Source organism: Falco biarmicus, chromosome 3 (genome assembly GCF_023638135.1).
Source record: "Falco biarmicus isolate bFalBia1 chromosome 3, bFalBia1.pri, whole genome shotgun sequence".
Taxonomy (NCBI): domain Eukaryota; kingdom Metazoa; phylum Chordata; class Aves; order Falconiformes; family Falconidae; genus Falco; species Falco biarmicus.
The window spans coordinates 108242885-108257309 of record NC_079290.1 but is presented as its reverse complement, the minus strand read 5'-3'; the positions used below and the strand labels follow the sequence as shown (position 1 = coordinate 108257309).

General features: G+C 47.8%; 1 protein-coding gene and 1 long non-coding RNA gene across 4 annotated transcripts in view; one reads left to right on the top strand and one right to left on the bottom strand.

The window, feature by feature from the left end:
- DVL1 (dishevelled segment polarity protein 1) overlaps positions 1-4577 on the bottom strand; it is a 104673-nt gene extending 100096 nt beyond the window's left edge. For 2 of the 3 annotated variants that reach the window (XM_056333180.1, XM_056333181.1), the window contains exon 1: positions 4020-4577. In XM_056333180.1, coding sequence (XP_056189155.1) covers positions 4020-4189 — 170 coding nt within the window. In that variant the 5' untranslated portion in view covers positions 4190-4577. The remainder of the gene's footprint in view (positions 1-4019) is intronic. The other variant, XM_056333183.1, reaches the window with a different exon arrangement.
- On the top strand, positions 3999-12232 carry LOC130146726 (uncharacterized). Its single transcript, XR_008820988.1, has 3 exons — positions 3999-4138; positions 5916-6075; positions 10719-12232. It is a non-coding gene; the product is annotated as an uncharacterized LOC130146726 (long non-coding RNA).
- Positions 12233-14425: the final 2193 nt, after the last annotated feature.

Genomic DNA, 14425 nt, shown 5'->3' with positions numbered 1-14425 from the left:
ATCACAATTACTTGTTAGTTTTCAACACATCAAGTATCCAAGAAAATCAATTTATGTGCAAGAAACAGCTGCACCTAAAAGTGCGGTTCCAAAGGAAGTTCTTTTGCTGATACCAAAGGAATGCCTGAAAAGCCACTCCTCAAAGTACTCCCTAAAGAAGTACAATCAAAAGAATATTAGTTCACACAATGGAAAGAATGAGGACTTGAACCTCACCCAGAAGGATGGCAGAACAGACACACTCTGGTATTCGATGGGGAAAGATTGCAGAGCCGAAGATCAGCTTGCTCTTCCCATCCTGCAGCACTGCAAGGCACCCGCAGCACCAGCTCCTGCCCCAGTGATATTTGTTCCCTGAACAGCGCAAAGGAAGCCAGAACAATGCAGGAGAGAGCATATTTATCCACGTGAGCATTCGTACAGACCATGTATTTGGTACAGTTCCTCCTCTGCATCTCTCCTGCCATAACCATGTCGCAGCACAGCATCCTATACTGATCAGAGATGAAACAGTACCAGGGAGTCTCAAAGCAGGTTACTGTACAGCAAAATTAAAACACATAACTTATGGGAATACCTGCATTACATACACATGTAATTTTGTATTTTTGGCATTTTATGACAGTGTTTTTACAGGAAAACCTGCAGAAATACCAAATATTTAAGAGCAGACAGGTAGGAATTCCTCTTTTAGGACTTGCCATGCAGATTCATTATGAATCATTTGGACCCAACAGTTTATGCAACTGTCAGAGGCCCAGTCACGAGAGCCCAGGCATCACAAACCATAGCTTTATTTTCTGATGTATTCATTGCCATTTGTCAATCATCGAAGAATCAACAAAATTGCATTATACATTATTGCAAGGTCCTGTGTGGCCGTAACCTTAGAATTAACAATTCCAGTGATCAGAAGTGACGTCTGAGCTCTTCCCCTGGAAAGAATCTGTCGCTGTAAGCAACTAAGCAAGCTGACGACACAGCTCCTTGTCTATAAAACACATATCACAAATATCACCTTTTCTAGATTTCATTGCTGGCGGATACTATCACATAAATGAGTCTGATCCTGTAATGTCCCTGCTTAATTTCCCACTGATTAGAATAAAAACAGAAGCTACACAGCACTTCCAAGGGCTGCGTCTTAAAGTCAGAACACAGTTAGGCATCCTGCATCTGGGAAACAACATCAGATCTACAGACAGAGTCAGTAGAAAAGCCTGGGCTTTCACAATAAAGACAGATCCACCCCATCAAGAGTCAGTCCAGAAGTCACCCTTGAGAATGACACGGCACAGGGAAAAGTGTTTTTAAATCAAAGTAACACTGCCAGGAAATTCAAGATGAACGTTCCACATTGTATCTATTTTCCACAGAATGTAACATGGAGACTAAAAGGCAGAGTAACAAACTAAACTGTAACAGAAGTTCAGGAGGATATACACCATTCCCACAGCTTTCCTCTCCTGCCACTTCCCAGAAGCACAGCTGAAAGCAGGCTGGTAACCCAACACAGGTACACAAAGCACGTAACTGCTTAATTTCATAACACAGCTCGATATGGCTTCAACCCATATTCCATTCCAACCCTTAGCAACTCTATCTTTCATGCTTGGAAACAATTCAACACATCCACTGTTTCTGAACACGATTATTTATTACATTATCTCAGGATCCAGGAAAGGCTGCGCCTTAATTACAACAACATGTGCAGTATTGCGAAGTAGGTTCCCGATCACTGGCTTCTCAAGGAGGCTCCACTTCTCCAGGAAAACATTTGCTTTCCTAACACAAGAAGTACTTTTCACTCCACATTGGGATTTACAAACCGCCCTGCCAAGCAGCAGTCACCATGCCAGATCACAGCTCCGCACAGCCATTCAGCAGCAATATGAAGAACAGAAGACCAGAACTGCGGAACACTACATTTAAAACCAAAATGTTACTGTAGTTGAAGCCTAAGTACCACTTACAGAACACACAGAAAAGAATTTCTTTGGAGGACATTTTCAGGCACCGAAGGTAGAAATTAGATACACAATTTTGTTCTGGTTAGTGGCAACTGCATCTATAATTACCTATTCACAACAACAATAAAAAAAAAGTCAGCTTGAAGACAAGATGATGAAAATAGCCCAAATTTACTATTAACACTTGCTAAGACAGTCAAGATTCATGTAAGTTATCTTCTACTTTTCTTCTAATTCTCTATTTTTCACAAGTATTTAGGATTCAGAGGGGAACATATATCTGGTTGACCAACAAAAGCAAACAATAATCTGACTGACAGCTTACTGCCTTGCAAGAGTCACCATCTATAGAGTCACTTTAGCTGTCTCAAGACAATGGACCAGCACCCTAACGGATTCAGCAGTTTATTTGAGACTGTTGTTTAAATAAGAGAGACAGCATTTACAGGTCCTAATCCTCATCACCCACTTGCAGCCCTTCATCTTCCATCATCTCCATTCCCAAGACAACACAAGAACAACAGACAATTTGCACCCCGGTTTCCAGGCTAACGAGAGGGTCAGCTGTAGGGCTGACGTTACTAACTCTGTTACCTGGTCAAAGAACAGCCCAAGCACGTTGAAGATCTTCCTAGTACGTTCAACATGCACAGTTTACATTTTTCTAGCGCTACGTTTCTGTAGCAGTGGGAATGAACACATACGCTGTCCCAACAAACCCAACATCTTTTATCGAGGTTGCACCACAAAAACTGAAGAGCTTGAACTTATACGACACCCGCAGGGTTTGTGTCCCTGCCACTTGAGGGTGAAGGAGAGAAATTTATGCACAGACGATTTCAAAGACCTTATTTTGAAAACAAACAGTTTGTATAGCTGTTTCCCCCCAAAATGTTTTCACAATCCAGACAAACAAGAAGCCAAGACATGAACAGTCCTACAGTAACACGCCAATACTAACAACTCGCCACATAAGAAATACATGTCAACAAACAATATCCACATTCCACCAGGGATAAAAACACAATTAACATTAAAAGCTTCGGGTCTCCCAGATAAAAAAAGAGGCTACACAATGTGTATGAGGATGCTGGGGGTGGTTGATCTCACCAAACATCATCCAGGGCGTTATTTTAGAGTCAGGTCCAGATTAGTTTCCCACAAACCTGCTCTCTTTTGTACCAGCAAGGTATTTAAATACCTTTATTATAATATATTTATATACAAGTTATTTTAAAACCGTCTTGCCAGCGACAGATGTGCGTACAAAGGCGAGCGATCTCCTACAAAAGGATTAAGAAATTTGGAAAGTTGCAAAGCGTCGAAGGGGGCGGGGGGGGTTATTGGGTGATTTTATTACGGCTGTAAATAAACCCGGTGGCAGGCTGAGCGGGACCGGAGGGACATCAGATCCCCCCAGCTGCAGCCTGGAGGGGCCGCAGCGGCGCTGGCAGCCTGCCCCGCACCGGGACCCCCCCGCCCCGCAGCGGAAAGCCCGCACCGGGACCCCCCCCCACCCCGCCGCCCCGCAGCGGGAAGCCCGAGCGCTTCCATGGAGGAAGCCGCCGCTCCCAGCGCTGCGCCTCGCGGGCCGCCCGCAGCCTGCCCCGCCGGGGGCCGGGGCTCCTGACAGCTGCGGCCGCCGCTCACACAGCCCGGCCCCAGGCTGCGGCCCGGCCCCGACGGCCGAGGGGCCTCCGCGCTCGGCGGGGCTGCCAGCCCCCGGGGCGGCCGGGCGGGCCGCGGGGCAGGGCCCGACCCCCCAGCCGGCGCCGGCCGGGCCGCCATGTTAGCGGCGGCGGCACTCGCGGCTTCCCCCGGGTGCCGGCGGGGCCTAGCGCCGGGCGGGCGAGGGCCGCACCCGGGCCGCCGCCGAGCCCCCCCAGCCCGGGCGAGGCAGCGCCCGCCGCCGCGGCCCGGCAGGTGCGTCCCGCCCGGGGCTGAGCGCCCTCCCCTCGGCTGTCAGCGGGCAGGGGCGCGGGGAGGGGAGGAGGGCCGGGCCCGCCGCCCCCCGCCCCGGCAGGCGGCCCCGCCGCCCGCCCCGCTCACCCGAAATCCTGGTCCATGGACTTGAAGAAGAACTTGTAGCTGTGCACGGGCCGGTTGCTGAGGACATTTTTGAAATCGGCCAGAGTGACTTTCTCCGGCGGGACGGGCAGCTTCACCAGGTACGGGGTCTCCTCCTCGTCGATGTGGTAGATGATTTTAGTCTCCGCCATGGGCGAGGGGGAGCGGAGGGGAGGCGGCCCGAGCCCCCGCCGCCGCTCGGCTCCTCTCACGGCCTGCGGCCCAGAGCCGCCCCCGACAGGAAGGCAGCTCCCAGCGCCCGGCCGCCGCCGCGCAGGGGCTCCTCGGCCGGGATTTCGCTCCCTGCACTGCTCTCTAGCTGCCCGACCCGGGAACGGCAGCCCGCCGCCGCCCGCCCCGCCTGCATCCTCCGGCCGCGGCTCGCCGCACCCCCCGCTCCTCCTCTCGCCGCCGCGCTGGGCTGCGGCCCCCGCGGAGCCCGTCCCCGGGCAGCGGCGGGAGGCGGCGGGGGCGCGGGGCGGCCGGGCCTGCCGCCCTCCTGCCGCCGCCGCCGCTCTGCACGCCCCGCCGCCGCGCTCCCGCACGCTGCCCCCTGCTGGCGCGGCGGCGCCACAGCACGGCACGGCCAGGCACGGCACGGCACGGCGCCACGGCTGGGCCCGGGCGGCACGGCATGGCGCGGTGGCACCACGGCCGGACCCGGCACGGCACTGCCCGGCGCTGCCTGCCACCCCTGCAGCCCCCCGGGTGGGTGAGCCGTGCCGCCGTGCCTGGGACATGAGCGGGCCGGCAGGGGGGCACGGAATCCGGGCGGATTTCGAGCAGGCAGGGCAGATGCAGGTTTCAGCAGATGCAGGTTTTGGCAACCGCAAGGCATCGGCCCCATCCTTCCCAGGGGAGCTGGGTGCCAAGGTGCTGAGCGCCCGCTCCTTGCCCTGAGCATCACCCTTCGCCTTCGGGCTGCTCGGGGCACGAATGCAGCTCCGGGCACCCCTGGCGTGGCGTGAGCTGCCCCAGTGCAGCACCAACATGCTGCTCTCCCTGCATGAGCATCCTATGGAAAACAGCTGGTGTCCCAGTAAATGTGCCTCACGGGCTCCAGCAACGCTGCTGGCCCCCTTGCAATGCTGCCCTTATTTCCTCCTTCTAGGAATTAGCAAACACTTCCCAGGCACAGACCCCAGGCATTGTACAACGGCGGGCAGTGTCCTTACACCGCAGCAGGAAAAGGGAGTTACATTACTATACGTATACTCGCGTTAGTAAAGCGTTCTAGCCGAACTCGGCGGTCCCTACAAAAGACGCAAGATACATTCTCTGCGATCACTTTAGAGGAGAGATGGGCAGGGCAGAGAACCGACTGACGTGACCCACAGCGTTACAAGGGCCAGCAAACTGCTGAATTCCAGGTATCTGGAGGATTCGGACCCCTCGCCCCCAGCGGCCCCGTGCCCTTTTGTGTCTCCTGGGAGCTGAGGTGGGTTCTGTTCAAGCGATGAGCTCACGGATTCTCTGCAGATCATGACATTTTCCGCAGTGCAGTTGGCTTCTCCACAGCTTATGCTAATAAGAGAGCGGAGACACATTTGTGGCTTAGAAGAAATGGCTTTTAATAGCCACTTCAATGGAAGCCTGTTGGGCACGGAGCTCGCTGAGGTGCTTGGCACAGAGCGAGCTAAGGGTTGCTGGTCAATGCTATCAGGTGACATAGGTATGTTTTAGAGCACACGTGTTTTGCAGGTGATACACTTGGGAAGAGTTCACCTTTCTTTCTAGAAAACCCCAAAAATGACAGCCAGAAAAGGAAGATTTCAGAACTGTGTGCTTAGGTCTCAAGGAATTTTTTGTTCATTGAAAAAATACTTCTTCTGGAAAATCCCAAGCTAATCACATTCTCTCTTTTACCCTTTCAAAGAGAGAAATAGTCTTTCAATATTCTTTCAAACTTCCCAGAATATTCCGCTGCTTTCTGAGAAGGGCTAAATCCCAGCTCAGGGACTGAACTACCTGCGGCACTGGACAGATTTTTCTACCAGCTTGAAACAGAGGAGCCAACTGTGTTAGAGGCTGCCAAAAGGTTTGTTAACATTATTGCTATTTATTATTTTCAATTTTCTGAAAGTTTAATCATTACCAGTTCCCAGATCCTACCAGCACACTACCTACCACATGAACGCTGAGATACCGCTTCCAGAGCCCAATTGTCCTAGGCAGAGCCAGATCTGGTACCTCTCTACCAACAGCAGGGTTAACCCGCAACTCAACAAGATTTAACAATATTGAAAAAAACCCAAAATTGTCAAGTATCTGCTGTCATTTCTGGTACAGTGAAGCAATTATGAAATCACATTCACTGGGGCTCTCCAACACCAGTGATTTGCTCATCTGCTGACATTCATACCACTCAACACTGCCCAACTTGGAACGCTTGCATGCTCATCAAGCAAGGTAAGGTAAAAAGCAAAGGTATGGCCTTAGTCTTCATCACCTAACTAGCTATTTGGTACTGGTTTAAGTCAGGAATGACCTACTTAGTACACTGCAAAGAGTACTTCCCAAGAATGGTAGCCACCGATGGTCAGGGATTTCTCACTCTTTTAGTTTTGGAATTCTGAAAGAGTAAGGCGTAAAGTACTGAAGATTTCCACGAACTATGCATTCAGCTTTCTGTCCTGTGTGTACGCGCAGACACATGCCACGGTTCTGCAAGCACCTGCGAATACTCTTGGTATGGAGAGTATGCCCTGAATCCGTCAATTCCACCACACACAAGAATCTCTGAGCAAGAATGGGGAAGGCTTCCTTTGGCAGGACAGTAAAATAACTCTCATACAGGCTATATTTTCTGAGATACTGAGCTTTATGTTGTTTTTGCAGTATGAAAAACTTCAGGTTTTACTTAATGACCTCCTGAATTCCTCAAAGATGCAGGTGGTATCCACACAATGATAAATCTGCAAAGAGCTCTGTTCTTGCTCTGTTAGCTTCGCTTTTACTTTTGACAACTGATAATACAATGAGTTGTGTAATTGTCAGATGACTACCTTGGAATAGGCACAGTAAGACTGGATCTATGACTCACAAAAAGCTTTCTGTGTCCCCATAAAGCATAGAAGAGAGGAGATAACCCACTTTCACATTACAGTCCAACCACAAGCTAATCCAATTAAAGAGCGGACATAGGAATGCAGAATACACCACCTTAGCAAACCACTGGTCCATCAGGGCTAACACCTTGCTTCTTGCAGAGCTCAGGGCTTAACATTTCGGTGGAAAATAAATATAAGGCATAAAATCTCTTGCTATTAGTGCTGTGCTCTCCCTGATAGAGCAAATAGTCTTGCTGACTCCTGCAGGAAGCAGGTAGTGTCCTGAGGCATAAAAGCTGCTGCCTACCCTTTTCTTAATAGCGGTGCACTTCGTTACCCCATAGAGAACAAGCAAGCCCTTTTAAAAAGCCATCCTTTGAATTATAGTGATGGCTTTTGCTTATCTCAGTGAATTCGAAACACTCATCACACTCCGGATGCTTAGCAAGAAAGTATTTGTTTTAAAGAGATACGACAAAAAGAAACCCAAAGCTCCAAGTGTCAAAACTGTGACTTGGGACCCTTTCTGAGATTTCATGGATATTTCTTATCCACCTGCAAGAATTTATCTTTCACTTGGAGGACGATTTTTTCTCAGGAGTCAGTCGCTGGCAGTTTTGCCACTCATGTTGATAAAATCAGGTGTGACTATGAGGTCCTTTCATTTGGGCAGTCAACCCTAGGAAATGAAGACTTCTGTTTTCATTTGTTTCAGTAACACAGCAGGATCAATGCGGTTAGTGTCGCCCCGAGCATCCCATCATGTACTGCCAGCTATCCGTGCCACTTGTAGGACCAGTGGTACCCTACAAGGAGGCCAGTAGTGTGGATGTATTAGAAACTAAACTGATGACACCCGCTAGCCATGGAAGATTCCTTCCAGACTGGAATCACAGTGACACAAAATCTGGGTTGTCAAAGTACTGAGTCCCATCGGTAGATCTAGTCTTTATATTCCTTTGCTTAAGTATTTTCTCCAAAATGACCATTTTAAATGGTTTTAAAATAAAAGGAGAAACTGATTTTGGACTTTTACCATTGAAGGGCTGTATCAGAAGCTGGTGTCTAAGTGAACCACACAGGATCTGTTAGCCAACCTATTCCTCGTCTTCAGAGATCCTAAGTTTTCCCACAGGGCGCACTATGTGAAGACTTTCAGCACATTCAAAAAGCCAAGTTATGCAGCTACTTTTCATCTCTGGAGCAAAGATTCCATCTCGTTCTGCCAATTCACACAGGCAAGATTAGCATCAATGCAGAATAAGAACTAAACATGGAAATGATCCTAAGAGAGGAAGAGAAGCAGAAATAAATAACTGCAACCACACAGTTTGGATGTGCTTAAAATTAAGATGCTGTAGGCTGGCTCCCAAGCTGGGACACGTCAGCAGGATGCACCCCAAGTCAGTTCACGCTACTCATGGATCTGGTCTAAAAGATCTGCAAGGGTGTTTTTTTTCCTTTTATTCTTCCTCTCTGTGCAGCAGACCTTGGGCACAGTCAGGTCATGGCAGTATTTGGTCCCTATGGTTTAGAAGAAAATAAAGACATAAAACACTAGAGGGAGGCAAAACCTTTGCAGTCCAGCCATCTGCTCTCCAGCCTCCCTGGCAAAGCTCCCCAGGGCTTTCATTGCCACTAGATTCAAATACAAATAAACCCAAATAAACCTGAGGGGGAAATGACAGAGGGTATTTTCAGTGACATTTCCAAAAACCCTCTTAACTGAGGAACGTGTGTTATGGAGGGATATTGCCCTACTGGTCTGTAGGCATGAGCACTGTATACTTTGCACGGGAGGGGGAATAAAGAAAAGGACAACATTCATGTTGGTGCTCTACAGGGACTGCTAAACAGGAATTAGAAGAATGGAATGGAAAACATTAACCAGCATCGTCAGCAGATGCACACAACATATGGGATTCATGGGAGGAGATACTCTTCATTCCTGTTTCAGTCACTTTTTCATCTAACTTGAGTCAATTGATGATTGTTCAGTTACTGCTATGGAAAGTCAGTTCTGTACCGGTGTGATCCTGGACTGCTGGAAGAATTATCACACTGAACAAACTATGTTCCTGTCTTTTCAAGGTCTCCCAGCAATAGCAAACCTCAAGTGAAAACCACTCATATGGAATGGCATCAACCTCCCTACCCCTGCTACAGAAATGCTGCTAACTTCTGTCTCGGAACTCAACGGTACTTTAAAACAACAGCCAAAACAGTGGAGATGAGTCTGGAAAGATGTGAAATGTTATTGCAAAAGGCAACAGGTTGAGCACTTTGAATCACTGAGTGACATCAAGCTGGTATGGATGGAAGTACCTTTATCTCCATCATGTGCTTGTGGTAGATGGGTCTTCAGAGGGAAATTTGTATGAGATGCTCTGGTGTCTGGGCAAAAAGCTCTGACTGAAAGCAAGAAGTGATGCCTTCCAGGCAAGCCCTTCCTTGCTGCTGAATCACATACACAAAGCGCTGTGGGTTAGAACATCAGTACTCCAGCTACGAAAACTCAGCACTCCCACACTTTTTTCTGGAGCCTTCTTAGTGCCAGTCATGGAGAACCAGTCACTAGTGCACACGTAGACTTTTGGCAGTCTCAAGCATTTGCAAACACTTGCACACGATGCGCACCTCATCAATGAGTTTAATGTTGATCCCAGCTCATACTCATCCTGACTCAATCTATTTTCTTTCCTCAGCCATCTTCTGGTTCTCCTACCTCTTCGTAAGCAGCTGCAGCACTTTTTTAAAAGGGGAGAGCCACACTTGAAAAATGTCCCTGCAGCAACTGTCTTCAGAGCAGCTGATCTACAGAGCCACATACACGTTTAGAAACTTGGCCTCTAGGAAACAGTGGAGGCTTTTTGCTTACAAATGTCTATTTGGATCGTTATCCTACTTCTCTCTGTTCCCTGGTGTTTCTTCTTCCCCTCAGAAATTTGTTCTGGTAATGACTAACAAGTCCCTCTCCATGGGCAAGACTCTCCTCACCGGAGGCAGGAGGAGAACGGGGATAATCTGGACTTCATTTCAGACAAGTCAAAGACAATGAAAATATTTAAGTGGTCTGCAAAGCAGGCCCCGTGGTTGCTGAATTAGTTGGGTTTTTTTTGTTTCCAGCTGCTTTCCTGGAAAATCAGACCCACTGCCTACAGGGACAGAGAAAAGTAGCAAGATGCCCCAGCAACAAATAACCAACAGTGCCTGGGCTGGAGTCTGCAGAAACCCCATGTACCAGCAGAAAAGAACAGGGCTCAAAGCATTAATGACACTATGCAGTAAGACCTCACTCTTCAAGATAATTGTGTAATTGCAGCTACCCTTTTTTTGCAGGCTCCCCCATGTTTAGAAAAAAGAAAAAAAAAGTGCCACACTGGGTTCAAGAGGGAACCAGGCAATTTGTACATTCACAGTGTCAGGCAAGTACAAATAAACAGGCCTGCAAACACTGCATTTGTATTTTTGAAGCCCCCCAAAAAACTCCACTCAAGCTCCATATTCCCCCAACGAAGAACAGATACAGAAATCCAATCCAACATGTGTCAGTCACCTCCATCCACCAAAATGGTAGCATCTCTAGCTCCCAACATCAACGGTATAATTTGAATATTGTTTTTTTTTACAGCATGGTGCTCTAGTTTGCCTGTGCCATTTAAGAGGAGGGGAAAAAAAAAAAAAAAGGTAAGTTTAAATCTTAGGAAAATGCTGTTGAGTCAGATGTTCCCAGTGGGGCTGGCATCAGCTCCAGGATGATCTCACTTTGCCCAAAGTATCTTTTTTCAGGAGGTCTCATTTGGCTTCCCCTCACCATGAAGAATCTCACCTACAGATTGTAGCAGGGGCTGACCAGGAAAGTCCCACAACAATACCAGAATGGGTACTTCAGAGGAGATCTTTGTTGTACATGGCCCCTGGCTCTACCTGCTCAACTTTTTTCTTTGTTGTAACAGAATTAATTTTCTGATCACTCGTTCTCAGCGACAGCAGAGGCCAGAGAGAAGGAACTACTCCCCACCTCCTTCTCACTGTCTTCAGCTCCCAACCCTTTTAACCTAGGGTTTACACACACACCTACACCCCCACACACCCCCACACCCTCCCCAGTTATCTGAGAAGACACAAGCAGCCATCACTGGGCAATCCACCCTAGTGAAGACGTGGTATGAAATGGCTGGCTGTAGTATGATTTCCAACCAGGTGAGAGAAAAGATAATACTTCCACCAGAGGTAGACAAGCCGGTCCATAATCTTAGTTTGCTAAATGCACTTCTTTGCCACTTTTTAGCTTCGTATCCTGCTTTGATCCTTCAAATTCTTGCACCTGCACTGTCCATCCATGCAGCAATACAAGCTGTTTCCATCAGTGTCCCTGGAAGAACTCTGTCATGCCAGCTGGGATACTACTCAGTGGGTGGAAGCCCTCCAAGAGCAGAATGTGCAGCAGGAACTTTGCAAGGTGTTAGTTCTGCAAGGAAAAGAGGAATTTGGGCTGGAAGCGAAGTATAAAACTGTGCAGCTAACTATTCCAGCAGGATATGTTACCTTCCCTTCTGGCCCTGCCAAATTATGTACTATGAAGGAGCTGCCAGCCTTCAGTTCTGATAGATGCTTTGAACATACCATCTACAGCTGCAGATCTGTTCAGTATACAACACTTCTGAAAAGCTAAAATCCGTCTGCGGGCCCCATGACCAAGTCAAATGATGATGTCCCATGTGGAAACCACATTGAAATCACTGGAATAACTTATTGCATCCGCTCTGCACTTTGTCAAGCACTTTGGGATGCTCCAAGATGAAATATACTGCACAGCTATTGGGAAGAATTAGCTAATGCTGGCTAATGGCTTAGATAGCATCTCCAAAGAGCAAGAAATAAAATCAACCTTAACTTGAAACTCCATTATATTCTCCTTTATTTCTTAAATGTTAGGAGAGTTACAGAACAATGATAAATGGTAAAAGTTAAGTGACAACAATAATGAAAATTAATTCTGTTACAACAAAGAAAAAAGTGTTACGGAACAAGCCCTCCTCTCTGTCTTGAGAGGAAGCAGAGCATGCACAGAGCTGAAAAGAAGGGGCTCTTGTTCTCGTCTCAGTTTTAACCCCTTTCAAGGTCCCTTTTCTTGTTCCACAACAAGGGCTTGCAGTCCATACATCACCCTAAAAGAGACTTCCATTTCTCTGCCCTCACTGAGCTACAGTACTCACTGAGAAGTAATTGGTATAAAAATACTAGGGGTTATTACTATTTTAACTAACTGAACATAAAATGCATGTCTCGGGAAACCAAGGAGACTATAACAAGGCAAAGTCTGCCAAGAGCCTGCCAAGTGACAGGTAAAGAAATCAATCAAGATGCAGCATGCCATTAGTACAGTGAGAACATTACTCTGAATAACTCAGGTGAAGCACGTTTACCCAAGTGCTACACACCTCAACAAATTGCTTCTCCACGAGAGGCAAGTTACTGTGCCGTATGAGGGCAAGAAAGGCTGAGATGAGAGAGAGAGAGAGAGAGAGAAAGCCAACCTGTCTAGAATTGCATGGAGTCTAAGGCAAAGTAGGAACCGAAAACAGTGGTCCTGCCCCTAAGCCTAGTGGATAATCGTGAGTCAAGCCTTCTAAATTTCATTTGCAGGATCAGCTACGTAGACTTCATGCCAATGCCAAAGACTGCCAGAATACAAGTGCACATGTGAAGGACCTAAATGGCTTTTCACCAGTATTTAAGGCCAAACAGCCTTTAAAAATTCCTCCGTGTTAAGAAATAAACAAACAAAACTCTTCAGTTTAGCATTCAGTTTTCTTTCTCTCTTTTTTTCCCAACAGTTTGCAACACAACTGATTACCCAGCAGTCTTGCCTGGATCTCTTTCAACCAGAATTTTAACATACTAAATTACATACTGGATGTGGCATGCTGCTTTTGAAAACCACTGTTCTGATCATCAGTCCCATCACACAATGTATGCCACTCCTGAAAAAAAAAAAAAAGGGCCAGAATCTCAACTTGGGCTCCTATCTTGATCAGCCTAGGCTTATCCTGGCGTGTCTGACCATTACCCAAATTCAAACTAGTGATCAAAGCAAAAATGAGGAACTTGTAAAGTTCTTCCTAGTCCTTGTTTCAAAGAACATATTAATTTTTTTTCCCCTTAAGCTATTTTGCAGCCTAGAAGTCAAATAAAATATTTAAATGCCTCTGGAGTTTATGAGTAACCCCACTTTGAGCTGGTGTCTGTATGAGCTGTGCGGAGCAATTCGAACTGGCAAGTAAAGATCTCCAACCTTTGACTCACAGACATGAAAGGGAGGGAGAAAGACGTTAATGACAATTGCTTGAGACTGTGCCACCCTGATGGAATAACCAGCGCAGCCTTATGCACCTGCAGGAATGCGGCTTGGATTTCAATCAGGTCCAGCCAAAGGCAGCCTGCTCTGGGGGAAGGGCAAGCAAAGAGAGCCCCCAGCCCAGCCCCAGACCCTCCTTTCCGCCCGTCACGGGTCTGCCCAGGCCGAGTGCTTTTGTAGGGGTGACTCTTAAGTGAAAATAAAGGCCATTAACCACGAATCACAGAAACTGTCCAGAGAGCAGTGGAAGGGCTAAGCAAACTAAAAAATAAGGATCTGCCCAGCTGTAGCTTATGAAGGCTCGCCTCCACCTCTACTGTTACATTCTTTTAATACTTGTAATATTTGAAGGCATTAAAAATAAGGGTCCCCAAAATATTTATTCTTTAACCCAGTCCTCAGTAACAGAGAGAAGTATTAATACCTATAAAACTTGACCTATAAAATGGTCCGTTTACCATTCCTATAAAAACTATGCATCGAAGTACTGACGTCCTAGCTTCTGAAGAGCCAACACAGTTCCTTCTGGTACGCAGGAGGTCTCACCCACCACGCTTCTGGCAGAGCTACGGAGCTGAGCTCCGCTCCTATGTAAGTAGCTACAACTTGGCAGCCATCACCCCCAGCACAGTGTGCCTCCAAGCTGCTCCGAGCCTTACTGAGCCCCCTCACACACCAGCAGCCATCAGTGGTGGCGGCGGGAGGAGGGACAGGGGGTCTGAAATGGGATTGAGGTGTCCAAGAACATTGGCGTCAGTCAGACGAGACACCCACGTTGGCAGGGGTGGGAAGGGTTGGCTATGGGACTTGACATTGGTTCCTACATTATGGGGAGCTCTCAAAACAGCACCACACCCTCACAGTACATGTGTTCCTGCAGCGGGCAGCTTCACCCAGCTGTGACAACCACTCTTTCCAGTTTGACCAGACTCGTGCCTCTGTTAGACGGCAGTGATGTGAGAGAAATAGCAAGGGTG